General features: G+C 42.6%; 1 protein-coding gene across 1 annotated transcript in view; it reads left to right on the top strand.

Moving 5' to 3' along the window:
- LOC308082192 (A-type voltage-gated potassium channel KCND3-like) overlaps nucleotides 1-23,312 on the top strand; it is a gene marked incomplete at both ends in the record, with an annotated part of 122,458 nt that extends 99,146 nt beyond the window's left edge. Inside the window, 4 exons of the mRNA XM_080423863.1 lie at nucleotides 7,120-7,221; nucleotides 21,708-21,800; nucleotides 22,210-22,472; nucleotides 23,075-23,312. Of these exons, the coding sequence (XP_080279989.1) occupies nucleotides 7,120-7,221; nucleotides 21,708-21,800; nucleotides 22,210-22,472; nucleotides 23,075-23,312 (696 nt within the window). The remainder of the gene's footprint in view (nucleotides 1-7,119; nucleotides 7,222-21,707; nucleotides 21,801-22,209; nucleotides 22,473-23,074) is intronic.
- Between the last annotated feature and the right edge of the window lie 688 nt (nucleotides 23,313-24,000).

Genomic DNA, 24,000 nt, shown 5'->3' on the forward strand with positions numbered 1-24,000 from the left:
CCGCCCACTTCACACAGGGTGTGATTTTTATATTAATTGTTATTGTTAGTACAGTCTGCAGAGCATGCCACACCAAGATTTCGCTTCTTGTGCATGTATGAGTGTGTGAATGTACCCTCTTGACATCAGAGACCCCAAGTGCTACAGAGGGTGTACACACACACATGCACTTTATGCTTGCGTGCGCATTGACACATTGCCAGAGACTTGACCATGTGCTACAGAGGGTGTGCACACACTTTATGCTTGCGTGCGCATTGCCGCACACGCTCTCTCTCACACACACACACACACACACACACACACACACACACACACACACACACACACACACACACACACACACACACACACACACACACACACAAACACAGAAATATTATGTACACACCATTTTAAGCTATTTCATAATATAAGGAAGGCAAACCATGTTTATGGTTAGTTTATCCTGCAATACAATCCTGGAGGTCTGCTAAACATCCACTGTAAAGTGAGCATTTAATTAATAGCTGCTTACAAGGATAGTGATGATGATAATAGTCATGAATCATTCTAGTTTAGTCCCTAAGTATGCAAAATGAACTCTGTAAATCAATTAGATATTGTTAATATACTATTAGTCTGGAATTCATTGTTTATTGTTTTGCTAATTGCAGTCTCATAACTCTTTTTAACAGCATAAAAACAGGGGCTGATCTCTGTGTCGTACACTCAAGCAAGACGTCCTGCTTTCAATCATTATTAAGTAATTCATGCAAGGCATTGCCTTGCATGAATTATTAAAAGTGTTTGTGGCCCAGAACAGCTGCCGTGTCAAGTGGTCAGATGGCTGGGCCGCATGCATTTTCAGAGCATGTTTATTATAATGATCAATCAATCGATTGTGCTCCGGCCTGGATCAATGGAACGTAACATAGTAGGGTATGCTTTAAGTTCCTATTTATTGGTAGCACAATGAAAAGTCACTTTTACAAGGTTTTAAAGAAACAAATAGCATGACATTTTGTTTTACATAAATGTTTTATTTATGTATTTTTATTTATTTTAGATATTGACATCTTAGTTTGACATCTTGTTTTGGCAATTATTTCGGGGGCCCACTCGCAATGTCCTCATGGCCCACGGTGGGCCCCCGCCCCGAGGTTGGGAATCGCTGCATTAAAGAGAGAGAGAGAACGTAGAATCTAGGTATTTCACATTCTCACATTTCATCACCTTCTTTTATTTCTCCTTCCTCTCTCTCTCCCTCCCTCTCTGCATCATTCCCTCTCTCCTGCCCCACCCTCTCCTTCCCTTCACCTCTCCATCCGTCTTCGTTGATACCATAATAGTGGGCTGCTCCAGGCTCCCATTACAATTAGGTAGCCATCTGGGGATTCTGGTGTACAAGAAGGTCTTCTCATCTATCTGTCTCGGCTCTCTCGCAGTCAGAGAATAGAAAGCCAGGAACCTCATTTAGATGTGATATTAATGTAGTCCTCCCTCCATACTTACCACATTATCACACACCTGCTCATATAGTCCTACGGGTTCAAGGTTACTGCGGGTATATGAAGAGGAATGATTCATAGCCATAACCTCTGTTGGAAATTGTGTGTGTGTGTGCGTACCATGTTTTACTACAGTATCTTTGTGGGGAAGAATTCCCACGAATCCCCACAAAAAAAATGATATTACAAATTGACATTGTGGGGGACATTGTTCTGGTCCCCATGAGGAAAAGGGTAATTTTTGGGTGAAATTACTTTTTGAGTTATAGGGTATATACTACTTATGAATAGATTTAGCTTGGGGATACAGGATTAGGCACTTCTTCATTTCTTAGTATGTATGTCTCTGTAAATGCACCCGCCTGCTTGGTGATAACCTCCTGGGTCACCTGAGGAGGAGATACCAGCAGAGAGTCTTACTGTGTGTTATTTGCTGCTTGATATGAGGCAACGACAATTCTCTACACCATGGGTCTTCAACAGGGGGTCCGGGACCCCTAGGGGGGCCTCAGACTTACTAAAGGGGGGGCCACCAAGTCTTTGTGTGATAGGAACTTTTTTCTTTTCTTTTCTTTTTTACCACTTGAACCCTAGCATCCCTATTCTGGGGAGACCAAAAATAGCCGAACTACAAACTGACAACGCATAGATCGGCTATTTTCGGCAAAGAGGTGTGGTGTAGATGGGGGAAAAAATGCATTTACATGAATCCAACACAGATGATAGTGCTGTCAAACAAGTCTGTGAAGCTACTGTATGAAATCTATTAAAAGATGTAATCTGCGATGCAAGAGTGCGGTCTAGCCAACACCAACTCAGGACTATAATCTGCAAAACAATAAATACAATATGTAGTGGGGGGTCCCTGCTTCATCTCTCTCTCAGCTAAGGGGTCCTTGGCCTGAAAATCATTGAAGACCCCTGCTCTACACTGTAAAATCATCAGTGTTAGTTTAACCACCTTTACCCTGGCATCCCTATTTTGGGCATTTTTTAAAAACGTTCAAAAATGTTGTTAAACTTTCTTAAAAATTGCTGATCTACAGGCTTTCCTGGTTCTTTTAAGCCACGCAGTTCGTATTAATAGCCCAGCAGATATTTCACCTCCTGCAGGGCAGTGAAGGCTGCAGGAAAATTCACTTTTTTCGTCCGGACTTTACACTTGATTTTATTACCGTTGTTTAGAGTTTTTTATTGTTCATTTGGTTTCCTTTTGGCTCCAGCACCTCACCCAAGTCTACTGGCAGATGAGCGGTGGCCTTTTTCACTATTCTGTCTGAATAGGGTGAGAGAATGTAATGGGTTAAATGTTTGCACTTACTGCATAGGAACAGATTATTGACCAAATCAAAGGAACGGTCAAGTTGTTGGAGTGGTGGCTGGTGTAGACTGTTAAGGTCTAATTGGACTGAGGTCACAGTGGTAATGGGACATAAAGAGAGAAATGACAGGTTGTCAGGGGAAAGAATCAAGACTATTAAAGTCAAATCTAGCATGGCTGGAGCTAGTATGGGGAATGTGTGAACTTTTTGGCAATTTGTTAGAGGGATACTCAGTAAAAGAGACTATAATCAATGAGTTCCTGTAGGCCTAAATTAAATATTCATCTGCAATTTTCTGTAGTGGTCCCAGTAATATTTGTCATGAAACTATATTGAAGTAGCATACTGTATCACATGATTGCATGGTTATGTTGAATAAAGAGGATATATATATTTAAAGGATATGCACATAGTTGTAAGAAAATATCTTGGGACGTTTGATTTTAAGATTCTGTTTATTATAATTTGCTTGTGTACAGTACTTGCATACATACAAAAACAAGACATGACTCAGTCATGTATACCAGCTTGCTTTCTGTTTTCTCTAATTTGTCTCGCAGAATCTGGCAACACTGCTAGTGGCTCCCCATTGGCTTAGACTTGTTGCTTATTTCTCTCGCAGAATCTGGCAACACTGCCATAGAGGCGAGAGGCGTGTCTAGTACCATAGCTTGGGAGGCCGCCCGTTCAGAGTATGGGAAAGTATCCCTATTGGCTTAAAGGACAGCCAATGATGAAAAAGTGTCGAGAAAGTGCTGAGGAAGTGTTGACTAGACTCAGTCTCTTCTTAGACCAGTGTGCTTGGCAAGCTGGTAAATAAAGAATATTGTTAATATAATGACATGCCCAAAATAGGTACACGTGCGTGTGCGTGTGTGTGTGTGTGTGTGTGTGTGTGCGTGTGCGTGCGCACGTATTCCACACATCATCTATGTGTTTTGATATGACCTAGAGACAGCCACCTGAACCCAAACACATTTTCACAGCATATTATTTATACAACTCTTGAGAGTGAGGAGAAGTATAGAAAGGAGAGAGGTCTGGTTGGTGGAAAGGCCCTTGCTGTTGTCCTACTGTTCAGTATGGCCATATTGGACACATAGTTGCTATGTAGCCATATGGTCGTACACTGCAAGACAGAGGCTCTCGGGGTTGTAAATAGGCCAAACAGACAGACATAAATAACAAAAAACAGACAGACACCTGTCCTCACAGTGGGGGCTCACATGATACATTTCAGGTTTCGCCCACTGAAAACTATAGATGGGGAGAAACATGGCTTGGTTTGTACACTAGTGATGAACTGTAAGACACAGCTAATAAAACTAATTGGTTCAGTAGATTTAGATGTGTCTATAGTCAGCACTGCAGTATACTGTCAACCAAGTGGTATGTACCAAGCTCAGTCTGGTATGTCTTTATATACTTTTAACCAATAGAGGTCAACAAACTCACAAAATGTACCTGTGCTGATGTTAAGTTGCACTTTAAAATGCAGAATAGTGAACGTGTATTTTAAAAATATATATATATTATAAAAAATAGTTTTCAGTTACATTTGTGTTTTTTTGTTGCTATAACTACACTAGTTGACACAATACTTATTTGATGTTAGAAATGACCTAAGTTGACACAAAGTTTGTCATTATGTCTCTCAATCACTCGCTCTGCAGGCAAATATTGGAGAGATGTGAGATTCAACATGTTGATTGTTCAGCTTTAGAAGGAAGCATAGAAATAGGCACGTCCTTGTGGATCTGAAGGTTCAAGACTAGTGTAATTATTCTCCATTGTTAAGCTTTGCCCTCTGTTAAGCAGGGACTTTGATCAATATGGTATGTCTACAGAAACACAGGCATGCCGAGACAGCCTGCGCACTCTCAATCACATCGTCAACTGCTCAGAGGGAGAGAGGAGTAGTCAGGGGCTACAGACAGGCATGCACGCGCGTGTGTGCGCACACACACACATACACACACACAAACACTTTTTCTCTTACCTTTGTCCCGCACTCACACCCACACACATACATACCCAGTAATTATTATGTTGGTATCATCCATCTTTCACTGCCTCAAAGGCATCTCACTGAATGACAATTTCCAAAGAACCGAAGTTAATTCCATTACCTCCAATTCGTCTCCAGAAGCAGGCATTGCTCTGGTTGTTTCCTGTTCCTGAAATGTGGTTGTTGTGTGCTGTTGCTGTTGAGCATAACAGGACAAAGTCAATGAGCAGTTTATCCTACACAGTCATTAATTGTGTTATCAAGACATCTATCTCTCTATCCCATTCTCTTTCTTTTTTTCTCTCTCTTGCTTCCTTTCCTTTCTCTCTCGCTCCATCCATCCCTCTCTTGATTGTTCCACATCATTGCTAGCAAAAGAGAGGGTGACATAACTGTAAAAAGTTGCGCCCAAGGTTGATTTTTCAACCCTGGCTTGTTTTATTGGGAGATCGGAGCACGTTGACAAATGTTAGCCTATAGACTTTGAAATTAAAGTCGTTTTTATATTTGGCTGACAGGTACATTGTCATTAAATCCTCAGCCTTCCATGGGCAGAATAAGCACTAAAGCTATAATCCATCCATTAGTGGCTGCTCAGCCGTCTCGGTCGCTGACAGGCCAATATTTTGTTCGTGAAACTTGGCTTTTGCGTCACTCCCGCACTTCATCATGGCCTCCATGTGGCTCTCATCAGGCGGTTAGTGATTGACTGTGAGATTCTCTGGATCTTCTGTAATGTACTTGTCTGAAAGGTTCTGTTTAACATGTTTCTGTTAACCACTTAAACCCCTGTCGTCTTAGAGAACTGGACTTGAGTTACAACTGTACTTTGACCATTTTTTTCCGCCAACACCAAATCTCTTCGCCACAAATAGCCGATTTACAAGCTCACAATGCGTCGTGTCACGACGCATTGTGCAAGTGGTTGCAAATGGTTAAACCCTATATATTTTGTTGACCGGGGTCCCCCAGGGGTCTACAGGTGCACTTGGTCCCCTCCTTTTTATGCCTATTATGGCATGCCCAGACTAGGGAAGCAAGGGTTCATGTTGTTAAGAGGAGTCCTTTGCAGCAGAAAGATTGCATCTTCATTCAGACACACACACAAAAACTTGAACATTACTGATGGTGGTGGGGGGTTCGGAAGCAGTGGTAGCCGTGGCAATGACTACTGAGTTTGTTGGCACATTGGTGCTGATAAATAAGGCATTAGTAAAAGACTAAAATAATAATATCTGCCTGTCCACCCAACACACACACACACACGCACACGCACACGCACACGCACACGCTCCACTCTCCCTCTTTCTGTTTTCTGTTGTTCTCTCCTGGCCAGTGGCGGACAGTAACTACAGTATTAGTACATTTGCTTGAGTACTGTACTTTAGTAATTTTTTGGAGTATTTGTTGTTATTTTTTGTGTTTTGCAAGCTTATGACTTTCACTCCGTTACATTTCAGATAGAAATATTGTACTTTTGACTCCACTATACTTTTCCAGGAAGGGACTCTTAGTTGGAACCCAAACTTCCAAAAATATAATAATTAATTAATCATTCTACAAGGTCACAACGCGTTGCTGTGCGACGAGTTTTGACCTTGTAGATCTGCTTTTTTAACAACTTAAAGAGGTGGCGCCATGGTTTTGCACTTTTTTCTGTTTTTCATGTGTCTATGAGGTTGATAGAACTTCAAGCTAAGCCCCCTGGTGGTGTTTTTATGGTGTTTTATGTCTTCTCTGACTATTTTGAGTTTCTTCCTGGAGGCTGAAACCTTGAGGGTCAAGGTAGAAAAACAGCCATTTAATGACATAGTAAAAAATATACCCTCCCCCTCATTATCATAACACAACAGGTGTGGGCATGAGGAGGAGGTGGGACTAGGACAGGTGGGTGGTGCTAAGGTGGTGGAGGAGGTGCTAAGGTGAGAACCAGGTATACTTAATGAACTGGAGGCGTGCCCACATAAAAACAAAAATCTGTTTTAGGGGGGGGGGATCACTGAAAATCACGGCACCCCGTCTTTAAACCCCATATAGGTAACTGGAGTCCCTCAGGGCTCAATACTAGTATCTTTTCTGTTTCCTGCTATTGAGGGGAAAGCTTTCGCTGAGAATAGCCGAGTCGATCTGCTATTGTCAGCGAAAGCTTTCCCCACAATACGGATGCTGGGGTTTTAGTGGTTAAATGTACTTCTAAATGTTTTACTTTTGAATATTTTAGTATTTACTTGAGTATATACTTTGTCCACCACTGCTCCAGGCTGACTTTGACTTACTGTATTCTTCCTCCCATGCCCAGAAAGCCAGACTGACCAGGATAAGAGCGGTCAAGACAGGCAGCTCCAACGCTTTCCTCCAGAGCAAACGCAACGGACTGCTCAATGATCTACTGGAGCTTACGGTGAGATAGACCTCTGGCCCTTCATATACCACTACCAGCAGCACAAATGTCAGTACAATATCATCTGGGGTGTGTGATTCATTTGATGCACAGCAGTGGTTCCCAAACAATGGGTCAGGACCCATTTTTTTAGTCATGCTACCATTTTTAAGGTTTGCAAGTTTTTTTTCTTTGGTTTCCTGTTTTTTTTTGTATATTTTACAAAAGATCTTTATAAATTGTCAAAAAAGCGCTCGGGTGGCGCAGTGGTAAAGTCATTGACCACCACGGAGGTTGTGGGTTCGAATCCACCGTGGTGCATCCGGCTTTGTCGAGCGTCTACACGAACACAATTGGCCCGTGTTCGGGGAGGGGAGGGTGATATTGGTCATTGCACGTACTCCTACAGACTGGGGCAGCACCTGTCACCGGGGAGTGTTGGGCGGGAGGAGTAGGACGAAGGCTCTACGTCCTCCTGGTGGGGGCTCCTCACTGGCAGGTGAGTCAGTAGAATATGACAGCAGTGTCGACACAGAAATGTGTGTGGAGAGGAATTAATTGGCATAACGACTAAATTGGGGAGAACAAGGGGTAAAAAATTATTGGCTTCTCTAAATCAAATTGAAAGGAATTGTCAAAAAAAGTAATTCAAAATAATATATATATTTGTTTTATTTAAAGAATTCCATACATGCAACAACAACAAAAAAACTCTTACGAATTAGTGGAACTTGCAGATCTACAAGCTCCACAATACTTCGCAATTTTTTTAAATAGGGCATAAGTGATAAATTCATTATGTATTTTTAAAGTTTGGGTCCTGGGGAGATAACTATTTTTTTTTGCTTAAACGTTTGAGAACCACTGAAGTAGTAGCATCTGCTTATCATTTGCGGGGACACTCAACAGATTGTAAACTTGGAGTCAACACATGCACATAAATTTGAATCATCTAGAAGTCATTATGTAACAGAAAAAGTTGTAATCCTCAGAGATTGTTTTATTTTTTATTGCTGTAATACTAATTAGGACCGTCTGCAACTAGCCATTCATTTTTTAGAGATTATTCTATCGATTAATTTTGCGATTAATCGAGAAGCACATTTTTTGTGGGGATATCTAAACGAATCGACGTGAAAATGTTCTTATTTTTTATAATTGGCTAAATTGATTAGTCTGATTAACCACTTGAACTCTATTCTCCGTACAGTGGTGTCACACATAAATCCAGTAAGAGCGAGATCCCAAACCGACGCGACGCTGCCATGACAGCGTCGCGACCGGTACCGACCCGGCGGACGGGTCGGTACCGGTCGCTACCGGGTCGACGGACTACCGACAGAACCGACCTTTAACCGACGCACCGACGCTTTCACCAACGTTGCCACGGAAGCGTCGCGACCGGGTCGACGGTACCGACGCAGTACCGACGACCACCGACCTTTAAAGCAACCTCGTACCGAAGCGTCGCGACCGGGTCGACGGTACCGACGCAGTACCGACGACCACCGACCTTTAAGCAACCTCCTACCGACCCGCCATCCGTGGACTGTGGTGGAGTTTTTTTTTTTTTTTGCACATTGAAGTTGAGATTTCATTAAGCCAGATCTTTGTCAATTTTACTTCAATTCTTATCATTTTAATGTTTATATGATCTTTAAAGGATATATTTTAATTTGGTATCAGTCATGATTTTTTTGTAATTTATTAAGATTTATTGCCTTATTTTCTCATGGCACCAAGTCAATTTCCGATCAATCTACCATATATGCAGTCTTCTGGCACAGCTTTTCCCCCCCCCACCTGCCCAACCACCCACCCACCGGGACCGCCCCCCCGGACCCCCCCTCGGCCCAAGGTGTCACTCATATGATGTGGTTTGCACTGTCTTGTCCTGTCTTGCACCAGTCCTGTTGTAAACCGCGCTCCACTGCATCAAACCAAATTCCTAACATGTCTACATGTCATGGCAATAAAGTCTTCTGATTCTGATTCTGATTCTGATAATGTTTTAATTTGCGCATTGACACTTTTTTTTTCTTTTTTTCTGTAATTTATGTCCACACGCTTAGTTACGCACGTAACATAATCTATCTATCTATCTATCTATCTATCTATCTATCTATCTATCTATCTATCTATCTATCTATCTATCTATCTATCTATCTATCTATCTATCTATCTGTCTGTCTGTCAATTAATCTATCATCAATCACAAGGGTTTTCAGCCCAAGGACCCCCTAGCTGAGAGAGTGATGAAGCAGGGACCCCTGTACATTGTATATATTTTTTCATCCACCGATAGCTCTCTGATCTACATGCTCACAACGCGCTTGCGCTTCGAGGCGATGGAGCTTGTAGATTGGCTTGTAGATCGATCTGTCTGTCTGTCTGTCTGTCTGTCTGTCTGTCTGTCTGTCTGTCTGTCTGTGTTGACAAGCTTCATTTCAACACCCGCACACTTCAGCACCTTGGACAGAGTTACTGGGTTGAGAGTAGAAGAAAAGGCGAAGAAAAAATAAATTATGAAAAATGACGGCGCGATACGATGGAGCTGGTAGATCTGTCTGTCTGTCTGTCTGTCTGCCTGTCTGTCTGCCTGTCTGTCTGCCTGCCTGCCTGCCTGCCTGCCTGCCTGCCAGAAGTCCTCGGCAGTAACACACACACACACACACACACACACACACACACACACACACACACACACACAAACGCACACGCACACATAATAAATTAGATTAAAATCCCTAAATCTATCTATCTATCTATCTATCTATCTATCTATCTATCTATCTATCTATCTACAGTTTAGCTGTTAATTCTTGCACGATCTTCAAACGGCTGCCCATTGAATACCGTAGGTGTCCTGAGGTGAGGTATATGAAAAAAATAACAAATCAGGCGTGGACTTTGGGAGCTGTCTGTGTGATCAACAAACGAAACAGATCTTCAAGCTTCAATGCTCATGGGAGAGACGCGTTGTTAGCTTGTAAATCTGTGATGTTACGTCCATAAATTAAGCTTGGGACGTATGATTGGTCAATAAACCTCGTAGGTGGGGCTGAACATATCTGATCTATAAACTCACAACTCATTGCATCCACACGTGTTGTGAGCTTGGAGTTCTGTTTTCACGTGCATAAATTAGGAATTCATTCATTTCATTGGTCAAATGCGACAGACAGACAGACAGACAGACAGACAGACAGACAGACAGACAGACAGACAGACCCAGGCCGTGGGAGGCACTCAATCACACTAACCGATGCGCTTTTCTTAATTATAATATAAGAATAATAATTATAATAATCCTACACTTCGCAGATATAAATTATTATATTATGAACCATACAATAACCACTTCACACCTATTTTATACATACGCTATTTGAAAATAGCAGATCTACAAGCTCACAATAACTGAGCTTGTAGATCTGCTATTTGTTGAACAACGTGTTGCTAATCATGGTGTTGGGAGCTTACATTCGGGGCTGTCATTACTGGACTGATATTATTTATGGGGGGGGATAGATAGATAGATGATAGATATTTAGATAGATTTAAAGATAGACAGACAGACACACAGACACGCCTTTTTTTTAGGGTAGGTTTATATGGGTTACAATGGGCTATATATGTACAGTAGACGTTGTGTATTATTATGTTACGTGCGTAATTACGCACGTGGCAAAAAATCTGATTGATATCGTTAGATAAAGACAGAAAATAAATAATAATAAACTAGAATGATAGCAAATCAAAATATAAACTTGTCAGATCATAGAAACATTATTTTTTTTAGAATTCAAGTACAAATGCCAGAGATGTGGCGAATGAAATCTCAACTGCTCTCTGTCTCATGCGCAAAATATGCTGATCTACAATTGTTATAAGTCACCCCCTCGGCTTGGTGGGGGGGTCCGGGGGGTGGTCCCGGTGGGGGTGGGCACGCAGGTGGGGGGGGAGGGGAAGAGCTGCACCAGAAGAGTGCATATGGTCGATGGATCAGAAATACACGTTGCGGTGCCATGAAGGCGGGTAGCGACTGCATCATAGCGCCGGTTGCGTCGGTGCAGGCCGCGACGGTTTCGGTTCAGGCCGCGACAGTGCCGGTTGCGTCGGTGTAGGCCGCGACAGCGTCGCGACCGGTACCGACCCGGCGGCCGGGTCGGTACCGGTCGCGACCGGGTCGACGGACTACCGACAGAACCGACCTTTAACCGACGCACCGACGGTTTCACCGACGTTGCCACGGAAGCGTCGCGACCGGGTCGACGGTACCGACGCAGTACCGACGGTACCGACCTTTAAGCAACCTCCTACCGACCCGCCGACCGTGGACTGTGGCAGAGTTTTTTTTTTTTTTTGCACATTGAAGTTGAGATTTCATTAAGCCAGATCTTTGTCAATTTTACTTCAATTCTTATCATTTTAATGTTTATATGATCTTTAAAGGTTATATTTTAATTTGGTATCAGTCATGATTTTTTTGTAATTTATTAAGATTTATTTCCTTATTTTCTCATGGCACCAAGTCAATTTCCGATCAATCGACCATATCTGCAGTCTTCTGGCACAGCTGTTCAACATGGCTCTGAAGTCAACAAAATAAAATAATAAAAATTCGAAGAAAAAAAAGGTTCTGCTAATAACTTTCATTGGCATCAATCCAATCTACAATGTCACAATGCATCGCTTGTGTGAGCTTGTAGATCTGGTTATTTCAAAATATTTGTATGAAATTTGGACATTTTAAAACATTTTGATTACATTGTACAGCTGCTTTACTGGACCGGCCATAATACACGGACTGTGTATTAGGGTGTTGCTTTAAATAAACCAAGAATTAAAATACATTTTATTAAGTTAAATTGGCACAGAAAGTTAATTTCTTTCTTTAATATCAAATTTCATTGATTGATATGATCATAACGCATAACGTTACAGCTTTGATTATGTGGATTGACTGCCCTTATCAAAGCATCAAGTAATAAAACGTGCATACCCAAGTGCCGCAGTATTTTATTTATTTTGGCTAATCTATTTGAGAACGGCGTAGCCTAATCATGAACGAGTTTAGCCCTGAAACATCAATGTCATATCATGACAGTCATGGATGAACTTCAACCTGTTGTTTGCAATGTCTCCCTTTTTAGACCGTAAATCACATAAACGTTCATATTTCAAATAAATAAAGTGCTGACCTCATGGCCACGGATGTTACATTTATGGACGTTTACTCATTAATACCAGTATCTTCTGTATTGTTCAATAAAAAACATTTGAATCGGATTGGTGGACATTTCTTCCGTATTTTCTCTATGTGCTTTCAAATACGTGACCCCAATGGTTGAGAGGTGTATCACTCATATACATTATGAGACAATGGCCACCGATCGGATTAAAGTATTTTTATTGAACAATACGGACGAGACAAGTACTTTGGAGGGCCCGAACATAATTTTAACATCCCTGGCCATGAGGTAAGCAATTCATATTTGGAATTTAAACGTTTAGGCAGATGAGTCGAACCTATAAAGTCTGTTCACACCAAAGTACGATAAATATAACTGCATAACAATAATCGTCCACACTGATGAACATCCCCCCCACCCCCCCAGAACAGAAGTGTCATTTTATCTGACGGTCTGAGGTTGGCAGGTATAGCCTATAGAGAGACAGCGGTATCCGAAATCGACCTGATAGCCTATGCCAACAGCAGCAGTCTTTTTTTTAAGTTTCCTTTTTTTCTTTTTTCTTTTCTGAAACCGCTGTCTTTGTTTTAAGTTTCCTTTTTTCTTTTCTGAAACCGCTCCATAGGTGGCGCTAAGGAGGAGCTTGGGGGTCCCTAAGAAGACCCCCAAGAATGTTAGCCTACAGTGAGCTATATAGGTACAGTACACGTTGTGTATTATTATGTTACAACATGCACGTATACGTGCGTAATTACGCACGTGTAAAATTCCGCTGTTACGGTAGTTGTACCATTCAGAGGAGGGGGGGGGCACCTTCATGCTGTCAGGAACCCCACAAATTATATGTAGCTTATTTGGCCGTGGACCCCAGAGAGGAGAGAGGGAGAGAGAGAGAGAGAGAGAGAGAGAGGGAGAGAGAAAGTGCATGGAATACTTCTGCAGACAAGTAACGTGCATTTACAGGTGGTCGCGGCTTGTTTTCATATAGACCTCGTTGCCACTAGCAGTGTTGCTTAATCTCTCGCAGAATCTTGCAACGCTGATCGCCCAGAACGGACGCTGAGCAGCTCGTCTGCAGAGGTGTAAAGTAACTAAGTACATTTACTCAAGTACTTTACTGAAATGTTGTCTTATACATTACTCTGTGTCGCTGTGATTTGAACCGACGGCAGGCGTATATAGTAGCCAAGGCGAGAGTCTTCAGACTTTAAAAAAAAGAGTGGAAAAAAGAGGATTGTAATAGAAGGGTCGGCTTCTATTAGAAGGGAGGCTTTTAATTGCTTATTTCAAGGCGCTCCCGGTCATTAATAGAGGGCTGGTTTTTAATTGAATAGAGGTCACTATTAGAGGATTTACTCACAACGCCTCGCAGCGTGAGGCGTTGTGAGGTTGTAGATCGGCTATTTTTGAGAGCTATCGGTGTAGAGGGGGAAAAGACCAGGAGACCTGGTTCTGCCAGACTTCACATGACGTGTCAGCCTGTGTCTATGCCCATGAATGGCCGGGCTTCGCACGACGTGTGTCCCTTCTATGCCCATGTATGGACAGACTTTTTTGGGGGACAGAATTCTTTTGGACTGGGGCCGGAGGACAAAGTGACCATGCCCATGTATGGACGAAGCAGGTACAAAGCCTCATATAAGCCCGACCCCTTGGGTCTGGCAAAAAGAGAAGACCACGTAAACAAAAGATAGATTAGATTAGATTAGATTAGATAAATAGATAGATAGATAGATAGATAGATAGATAGATAGATAGGTCACGCAGGTGGGGGGGGGAACAGCTGTGCCAGAAGACTGCAGATATGGTAGATTGATCGGAAATTGACTTGGTGCCATGAGAAAATAAGGAAATAAATCTTAATAAATTACAAAAAAATCATGACTGATACCAAATTAAAATATAACCTTTAAAGATCATATAAACATTAAAATGATAAGAATTGAAGTAAAATTGACAAAGATCTGGCTTAATGAAATCTCAACTTCAATGTGCAAAAAAAAAAAAAAACTCTGCCACAGTCCACGGTCGGCGGGTCGGTAGGAGGTTGCTTAAAGGTCGGTACCGTCGGTACTGCGTCGGTACCGTCGACCCGGTCGCGACGCTTCCGTGGCAACGTCGGTGAAACCGTCGGTGCGTCGGTTAAAGGTCGGTTCTGTCGGTAGTCCGTCGACCCGGTCGCGACCGGTACCGACCCGGCCGCCGGGTCGGTACCGGTCGCGACGCTGTCGCGGCAGCGTCGGGTCGGTTTGGGATCTCGCTGTCTCTCCATAAATAGCCGATATACAAGCTCACAACGCGTCACAGCTTGTACAGTATATTGCACATTTTTCCTTTTTTTTGCATTTGTGGAAATGGGTCAAACTTTTAACAACTATTAGCCCTAATGGTCCATCTGTGCTGCTGTATTAAAAAAAAAAAAAAAAAAAGAAACCCCCCAATTGATTATTATATAACAATAATTATCAATTATTATAATAATAATTATAAACACATTTTATTTTGTATAATCATTTAATTGATTAGTTGGTAACTTTTGCCCCCCTAGTAACTAATACAGTACGCACATTACCTGGGCATTTGTCATTGCCTGAGGTCATCCAACTGAAGGCTTGTTCACAGACCCAGCCATAGTCACAAAGACAGAGAACAATCAATGGCATGCTGAGTCCCTCCCACAGCGAGGTCACTCACGGTGACAGTTCAGCACTCGGTGGCACTGCATGGTGATTGGTTATAGCTACTGCCATATCAGCCCAAGGGCTGTTAAGTTATAACTGATACCAGTTATTACCCTCGCTGTCCTTTAATAACTTCCTTCACCCAGGGAAACAACACAAAAAGGCTGGGGATGAGATAAAGTGCTTCATTTACAGCACTACTTTGTCTGTCAGTGTAAGATTCTGCTAAATGAGATCCCTGTCTGGAAAACTGCTCAAGCTGAAAGAGAGTCAACCTCAGTGTGAGATTGTTGCTTTTTCTGGCATCCGTTATAATTAGCTGGCCACTGTTGCAAACTGGCTGGGGAACTTAAAAAACTACACAAGTAATCTATGTGAAATTGGAATTTTGCACTGAAGAGTATACACACCCTACCCAAGACCCCAATATCCAAACTCCCCTGTCTGTCTGTCTGTCCCCTTGAGGAAGCAATCTATATCCGTTTCTTCTCTTCTCCACACTTTGTAGACGTAGGTTCTGCCGGGGAATACCTACTGTTCTTTCCGTTTGCCGTCCACTTTCTCGAGTATATAGATTTCTATATACTCTTAATAAGCACCGGCTTAACCTTCACATACACTCCTATTTGTCTTGTCTCCTCCATGGAAATAATATACAGCTCCATATAATGCCTGGACACATTTCCTATATCTATGCTATCCAGTCCATCACCACGGCACACGCTCTCTCACACAGTCAGTAAAAATGCATTCGGATCTAATCGAGTCCGGTACTGAAAGCTCGTGGATGTCTGGGAGTGGTTAGAATTATCATATAAATGCCATTTGCGAGCACTGAGAGACCCAGAGCCTGTCAGTGTATGTGATGAGGCTGGCAGTGCTGGCACATCAAATTACAGTGGTGTCACCGCTGTCACTCGCTCTGTACTTCTGCGTGGGTCTGTCGGGGGGAGGGAGGGGGGAGGGTATATCTAAAAAATGACTGGCTCACTCATAGGGAACATTCAAGAGGACTCTGGGAAACGCCAACATCGAATTTTCAATCTAGCTGCAGACTCTGTCAGGTATTATGATAAGAAGTCCCACTTACCCGTAGTGCAGAAGGTCACAAGTATTCCTTTTACAAATTAGCCTTGTTATACTTCCCTTAGAAGGACCATAGAGGATTAACCTGTGGGTTTGATTCCTTTATACTAAAGGAAGTAATAACCCTGGCTAGATAGACAGTTAGACAGATGGACAGACGGACAGACGGACGGACAGATAGATACAACTAAGTATAAAAAGAATACCAATAAGATGAAATAACATACAGTACAGGGATTAGGAACAGGTTACGTGTATGCTGCATCTATCTATACAGTGTGCAGTATATCCTGTATTCGTGCTCTAGACATGCTATAGACAACCAGTAGAGCAAATACTGTAGGTTGCAGCACAAAGCTTGTGTCACCTAAGCAAATTAGTTTTAACTAGAAAAAGTGCTCCTCGGAGCACAGGTCTCCGCCAGGTCAGGTACGTTATTCTGGCCTCCTGGTGGCGCTATAATAGGCCAATGTGAAAAGGGTGCCATTTATTCTTAGGTCTTTCACGGCAATCAGACACTGCATTCATGATTTGAGGCATTTTGTTCCAAAAATGTGTTTTGCTAAATTAGACCTGCTGGTGGCGCTATAACAGGCCAATGTGAAAAGGGTGGCATTTCTTCCTCGGCCTAGTGGGAATGTGCGTGTGAAAATTCACGGAAATCGCAAGCTGCGTGCATAGTTTGAGGCTTTTTGTTCAAAACGGACCAATCCTGCAAACTTTGGAAGCCAACCATAGGCAATGAGGATGGAATATGGGAAATTGGACAGATTCGTGTTGATCACATGACTATAGAGATACTGTGTACCGATTTGCATGACGTTTGTAATGTAAAAAAAAAGGGTTTTGCACAAATCGGCCTCCTGGTGGCGCTATAACAGGCCCATGTGAAAAATTGGGGCAGAGGTTCTGAATTGGCATCCAGGGAGTGTGTGCACAGTTTCGGACCGACCGGGCCAACGGTGCCGGAGATTAGCTGCTAACACACAGACAGGACGGACACACACACGGACACACGGACGGACGGGCAGGGGGCAAAACATACTCTCTCGCCATGCCTTTCGGCCTGGCGGAGACAACAACCGTTTCTTGTGCACATTGACGGGTAAATAAATAGAACATAAACGTCAAAAAGGGCTTTAATTCAAAAGTGGAAATTGTGCTGACCGGATCGTGCACATCCACCACATAATCACAATCAGTTCCAATCCGACTGGAAACCAGTGTAGTGTTCCTCCCCCCTACCCCCTCGCTCACACAAAAAAACTATTCACCCACTCTTTTGTACCTTGTAATCGTGTGATCAATAAAGTTGAAAAGAAAAAGTTGGACTTCTGCAATGGATTGATTGTGACATTCTCTTGCGACATTGGAAAGTGAGGGACAGAGGTCACACAGAGACTAAACCAATCATACAGCACATCAAAAGACCCAATCTCCAAACACACAAGCTTTTTGTGTGGAATTCTCCCAAATGGCCTTCACAACAAACAACAACAAAAGAAAGGAAAACATGGAGACATCAAAGTGTTCTCTCCTCCACTCTGCTGAGTTCTGTGTGTGTGTGTGTGTGTGTGTGTGTGTGTGTGTGTGTGTGTGTGTGTGTGTGTGTGTGTGTGTGTGTGTGTGTGTGTGTGTGTGTGTGTGTGTGTGTGTGTGTGTGTGTGTGTGTGTGTGTGTGTGTGTGTGTGAATCATAGTGAATCATAGTGAATCATAGTCCTCCTCATTTTGGTTGGGGCTGTGGCGGGAAAACTAATCGGTTGGTAAAGTTACTTTTACTTTGGAATATATACGGTATATATTTTTGAATGTAGATACAGTATATACTGTGCATCTGCAATTTTATCATTGTTTTTAAAAAAATATACCATTTCTGACAATGTATCAGTATCATGGTCAGTATTATGGTCAGTATCATGGTCAGTATCATGGTCAGTATCATGTCAGTATCATGGTCAGCATCATGGTCAGTATCATGGTCAGTATCATGGTCAGTATCATGGTCAGTATCATGGTCAATATCATGTCAATATCATGTCAGTATCATGTCAGTATCATGTCAGTATCATGGTCAGTATCATGGTCAGTATCATGGTCAATATCATGTCAGTATCATGTCAGTATCATGTCAGTGTCATGGTCAGTATCATGGACAGTATCATGTCAGTATCATGGTCAGTATCATGGTCAGTATCATGGTCAATATCATGGTCAATATCATGTCAGTGTCATGTCAGTATCATGGTCAATATCATGGTCAATATCATGTCAGTATCATGGTCAGTATCATGGCAGTATCATGGCAGTATCATAGTCAGTATCATGGTCAGTATCATAGTCAGTATCATGTCAGTGTCATGTCAGTATCATGGTCATTATCATGTCAGTATCATAGTCTGTATCATAGTCAGTATCATAGTCAGTATCATAGTCAGTATCATGGTCAGTATCATAGTCAGTATCATGTCAGTGTCATGTCAGTGTCATGTCAGTATCATGGTCAATATCATGGCAGTATCATGGCAGTATCATAGTCAGTATCATGTCAGTATCATGGTCAGTATCATAGTCAGTATCATGTCAGTGTCATGTCAGTATCATGGTCAATATCATGTCAGTATCATGGTCAGTATCATCTTACAATAAAGGGAGTGCGGTGACCGGCGTCAAGTTGTTCAGATAAGCTTGGCCAGAACCTCCGATCCAAACAATATGCCCATATTATAGTTAGATTTTCTCAAATATAAAAAAGTGGAAACTAGCCCCCATATTGACCCTGAGTGGGGCTCAAATTGAACAAGTCACATCATAAAAATATATAGAGGTTTAGCTAGATGAGGACTTTTCTTTTAAAACCATAGCAAATCTAGATAAGAAAATCAAACCAAAAGTCGGGTTTCTCTACCGAAATAGATCATGCTTCTCAATAGAAAACAGAAAGAGGATCGTTCAAGCTACAATCATGCCGATATTTGATTATGGAGATATGTTGTATACGCATGTCTCAGACAGTACTTTAAAGCCCTTGGATGCAATTTATCACAGTGCACTCCGCTTTGTTACAGCAGCAAGTTTTAGAACTCATCATCACTGTACATTGTACACCTCAGTAAGATGGTCTTCCCTGGCTCTTAGAAGGAAGCAACATATCACCCTGTTCACGTACAAAGCACTACTTATTTGACAGAACTATTAGATCTCAGAACATCACGTCATCATGGTACCATGGTACTCAAGATAAGGTTATTTTGAAGGTGCCTAAAACCATAGCTGGGAGATACAGTCTTCAGCACGTATGCTCCATATGTATGGAACAAAAGTCAAGAAAAGTTGAAGTTAGATGTCCTTGTTTCTTTTGCTATTTTTAAAAGATTTTTTGCTGACTTTATACTGGAAGAAGGCATATGCAACGTTTTTAATGTGTACCTTGTTGTCTGTCATATCTAGGAAATCATTGTTGTAATTGTCCTTTTGTATACAGGGCACCATTGGAAAAGAGATCCTGGTCTCAATGGATTTCCCTGAAATAGGTTTCAATAGGGTTTCAATCAATCAAAAATACTGATGGCATCAGGGATCTCCACAATATGGGCATAAAAGGAACACAGGCAAGCAGGCAGACAGACAGACAGACAGACAGACAGACAGACAGACAGACAGACAGACAGACAGACAGACAGACAGACAGACAGACAGACATATAGCGCTTTTCTAAGTACTTAGTCGCTGTCACAATTTGTGACAATTTTTAACTATAATGACATGCCCAAAATAGGGACGCCAGTTTGAAAGTGGTTAAACTAATTCCTAGACAAGTATACACACAAGTTGACACACCTATCAGTTTCTATTTGAATATTTCCCCACAATCTCAATTCTGAAACATCCAAAACAAATGATTCCTCAACCGTGCAAAGCCTCAAGCCATGTTATGAGTTACCGAATTGAAAACGGTAGACTGGCAGTGTGTCATTTCCCTTACAAATATGAATAAATACTTCAGCAATCCCAAAGGGGAAATTACTTTGCAAACTTGTGCAAATTGCACAAAGCAAGGCTGATAACGATGGTAATAGCCAAAAAATGTGGCATGCCCAATGCACAAAATAAGCAATCAGATTCAAAGACCAATCTCAGACTCAGATTCACATGGATCTATTCATTAAAATCTGTAATTTTAGCTGACAAAATGGAATTAGAATGTTCTTTGCAGCATCTAGTACAGCCACTAAACTGAGGTTACTGAATGGACTATTCATTAGTCTGAGGCCGTAGTAGACTAGCAAGGACACACGGGTCTACCTAATTATGCAGTATTGTGTTCAGAACTAGCTACGGTATTTAACTAATTGTATGGTAAATAATTTGGTTGCAAACGGTGGACGTTGGTCTGTGCAGAATGCAACAGGTAAGGCTTGATTTATAATTGGTTTTGGGCCGCTGTCACACAGTGACAATAGTGATTCTACAAGCTCAGAGCACAACAACGGCATACAACCATGTGGCTGGAGGCAAATGAGAATAACATCAACAAACCCAGTGGTGTAAAGTAACTAAGTACACGTACTCAAGTACTGTTTTGAGGTATTTTTTACTTTTTTCAGCATTTACAATTGTAAATACTTTTACTTCTACCCCACTACATCTCAGAGGAAAATATTGTACTTTTACGCCACAACAATTATATGAAACTTTAGTTGCTAGTTACTTTGTAGATTTTGATTATTATTACAAAACACACTAACCACTTCAGCCCTATATATATTTCGGCCATTTGAAAATAGCAGATCTACAAGCTCACAGTGCGTCGCGACTCCTACTTGTAACAGAGTATTTCTACATTGTAGTATTGAAACTATTACTTAAAAAAAGAAATGTACTGTAGTACTTTTTCCACCACTGCAACAAACCTGACCCAGAGTTGTTCCAGTCAAAATGGGTGCACTCCGAGTCAAACTAAATGCTTGTCATCACTGATTCAACTACTGACAACGAGGCCCCCTCCCTCACTCTTACTATAATAGTAATCATTGTGTCCGCTTTAGTTGTTGTTGGGGTATTTGCTACAGTAGCTGTCCTCTGTAATTACCCATCCTAACTATTAGGGGGAGCAGTAGCTGTCATTAATACAGCACCCGGGGAACAATTAGGAGTTTAGGTGCCTTGCTCGGGGACACTTTGACACACAGACTGGGCGGGCGAGGGGGCGACCTTTCAATTCCCAGATGGCCTCTCCACCCACTCAGCCACGGCCGCCCACTGTAGAGGACCAGGCTTATAATATGCACAATGATTCATGTTCTTCACCATGGAATGCCTTCCATGACCGTGGGACTACATCCATTAATGTCATCTTCTTTATGAACTAATTAGCAAAGACATAGTGACTAAATGTGTGTGTGTGTGTGTGTGTGTGTGTGTGTGTGTGTGTGTGTGTGTGTGTGTGTGTGTGTGTGTGTGTGTGTGTGTGTGTGTGTGTGCGCGTGCGCGTGTGTGCGCGCGCGCGTGTGTGCGTGCGTGCGTGTGTGTGTGTGTGTGTGTAGGGTACGGAGGTGGATGAACAAACGCTGAACAGGACTATGTCGCTGATAGAATGCCAACACCACCACCTACTGCACTGTTTGGAGAAAACCACTGTGAGTCCACTTTAACTGTCAATTGCAGTCATTTTAATGATTTAGTTATTTACTTGTTTATTCATTTATTTTACTTACTTATAATGAGGTCCATTTGGGCCCACTTTTCACAAATAATAAGAACTTTATTTATATAGCAAAAAAACTGGAGCAGGTGCCGAATCAATGTGTGTCTGTCTGTCTATATGTCTGACAGCCTGCCTCTCTCTCTCCCCCTCTCTGTGTGTGTGTGTGTGTGTGTGTGTGTGTGTGTGTGTGTGTGTGTGTGTGTGTGTGTGTGTGTGTGTGTGTGTGTGTGTGTGTGTGTGTGTGTGTGTGTGTGTGTGTGTGTGTGTGTGTGTGTGTGTGCGCGTGTGCGTGTGCATGTGCGCATCTTTGTCCTACCTCTTTCCTCACTGTTCCTTACCAGGCCCATGAGTTTGTTGATGAGCAGATATATTATGAGCAGAACTGCATAGAGACGTCCCTGCAGAAATACCCGTCCCGCAGCCCCTCCGTGTCCAGCCAGGACAGCTCCTTTGGCACCTGCTGTAGCCACCGGGTCAAAAAGAACGTCGCTCTGCCCAATGCCAGCGTGCCCCCGGACCACCCGGGAGCCACCCAGTCGGGTCCCCTGCAGGAGCTGAGTGCCATCCACATACAGTGTCGTGAGCTGCCATCTCGGACTGCCAGGTGACTCACAAGTAGAAACCTAAGGCAGTGGTACTCAAACTTTTTAATTTCAAGGACCCCCAGTTCGGTATGCCTTAGGCCACAGACCCTATAACTCTGAGAGTGTACAAATGGAACCAAATGGACCCTTACTTTGGTTCCATTCATTCAAGCCCAGCTTCAAGTTCATTCTGTCACCAGTGAAGCCAGTGAAAATCAGCGGTAGTTTAGAAGAGACACAAGCCACCTTCCAGGGGGACCCCAGCTAAATCATTGATAGTTAGGAACCAAATGGACCCTTACAGGTCTGTAACTCAGAGAGTGTACAAACGGAACTAACACTGTCAGAGTAAAATAATTAACATTTTCTATTTCTGATTAAATTGGGGTCTCAGATATATAAATGCTGTATAATGGGGGTTTGTGGCCTAATGAATATCAAAGTTGCGTTGCTTGAAATTAAAAAGGTTGAGAATCACGGTTCCATGATAATGTGGAAATTCCAAGAGTTTAATACTCAGAATCACTGGAGGGCACTATAGCTGTGACATTCCATTGCTCTCTCTCTCTCTCTCTCTCTCCCTCTCTCTCTCTCTCTCTCTCTCTCTCTCTCTCCACCCCAGTCGCTCCAATCTCAACTTCAAGACCGATGACATTAGCAGGGTCAACTGCAAGGGCGGACAGATCACCACGGCCATAATCAGCCTCCCGGCTCCCCCCGCCTTAAGCCCCGACGGCGATGGCCTCCACGAGCCCCCCCAACGGAGACCCCCGCCTCCCCCGGGATGCCCCGCGACGCCGAGCATCCACACCGCCGCTAGCTCGGCTAGCGTCAACATCGTCAAAGTGTCCGCTCTGTGAGGCTGTGGCTGACTGATGTGACTCAACCCGATCAGGAAATAAAGTAGAACGAATGGAGGAAGAGGAAGAAACGGGAGAGAGGACAGAAGAGGGAAGCAAGCTGCTCTGCCTCGACGGACAGGTGGGGGTCCCTGTCTCAGGGAAGGGGGACGCGGACAGAGCACAGTAGGATGACACCGAAATACGTGAGCCGACGATCTTGCACTTGTTGTGTTTCTATATGTAGATATGAACAGAATTTGCTCTGTTTCTTATATGAAAGAAGATCTTCTAGCCAGAGAAGATAAACAAATGGATTAAAACACACAGAAAGGCCCTGTGCACTTAGCAAGTATCAGCAGATACTGTCTGGCATACTGTGTTCTGTGCGTCTAGCGAAACAGATCCTCTTTGTACTTTAATGGAATTTGAACAAAGATGAGGACAACAGACTGTGTTAACTTGAGTTTGATTGGTCCTGTGTGGTGTGTTGTGTTGTTTGTTCTAACTATTTTGAGGTGGGGGGGAAAAATGGAAATAATATGATTTTAGATATCTTCATGGCATCATTTGAAGAGCCATATGTCAGCTGATGCTGTTAATGCCACACAGTTGTGTGTGTGTGTGTGTGTGTGTGTGTGTGTGTGTGTGTGTGTGTGTGTGTGTGTGTGTGTGTGTGTGTGTGTGTGTGTGTGTGTGTGTGTGTGTG

This window comes from Gymnoscopelus braueri (assembly GCF_963280865.1).
Source record: "Gymnoscopelus braueri genome assembly, chromosome: 3".
In the NCBI taxonomy this organism is placed as follows: Eukaryota; Metazoa; Chordata; class Actinopteri; order Myctophiformes; family Myctophidae; genus Gymnoscopelus; species Gymnoscopelus braueri.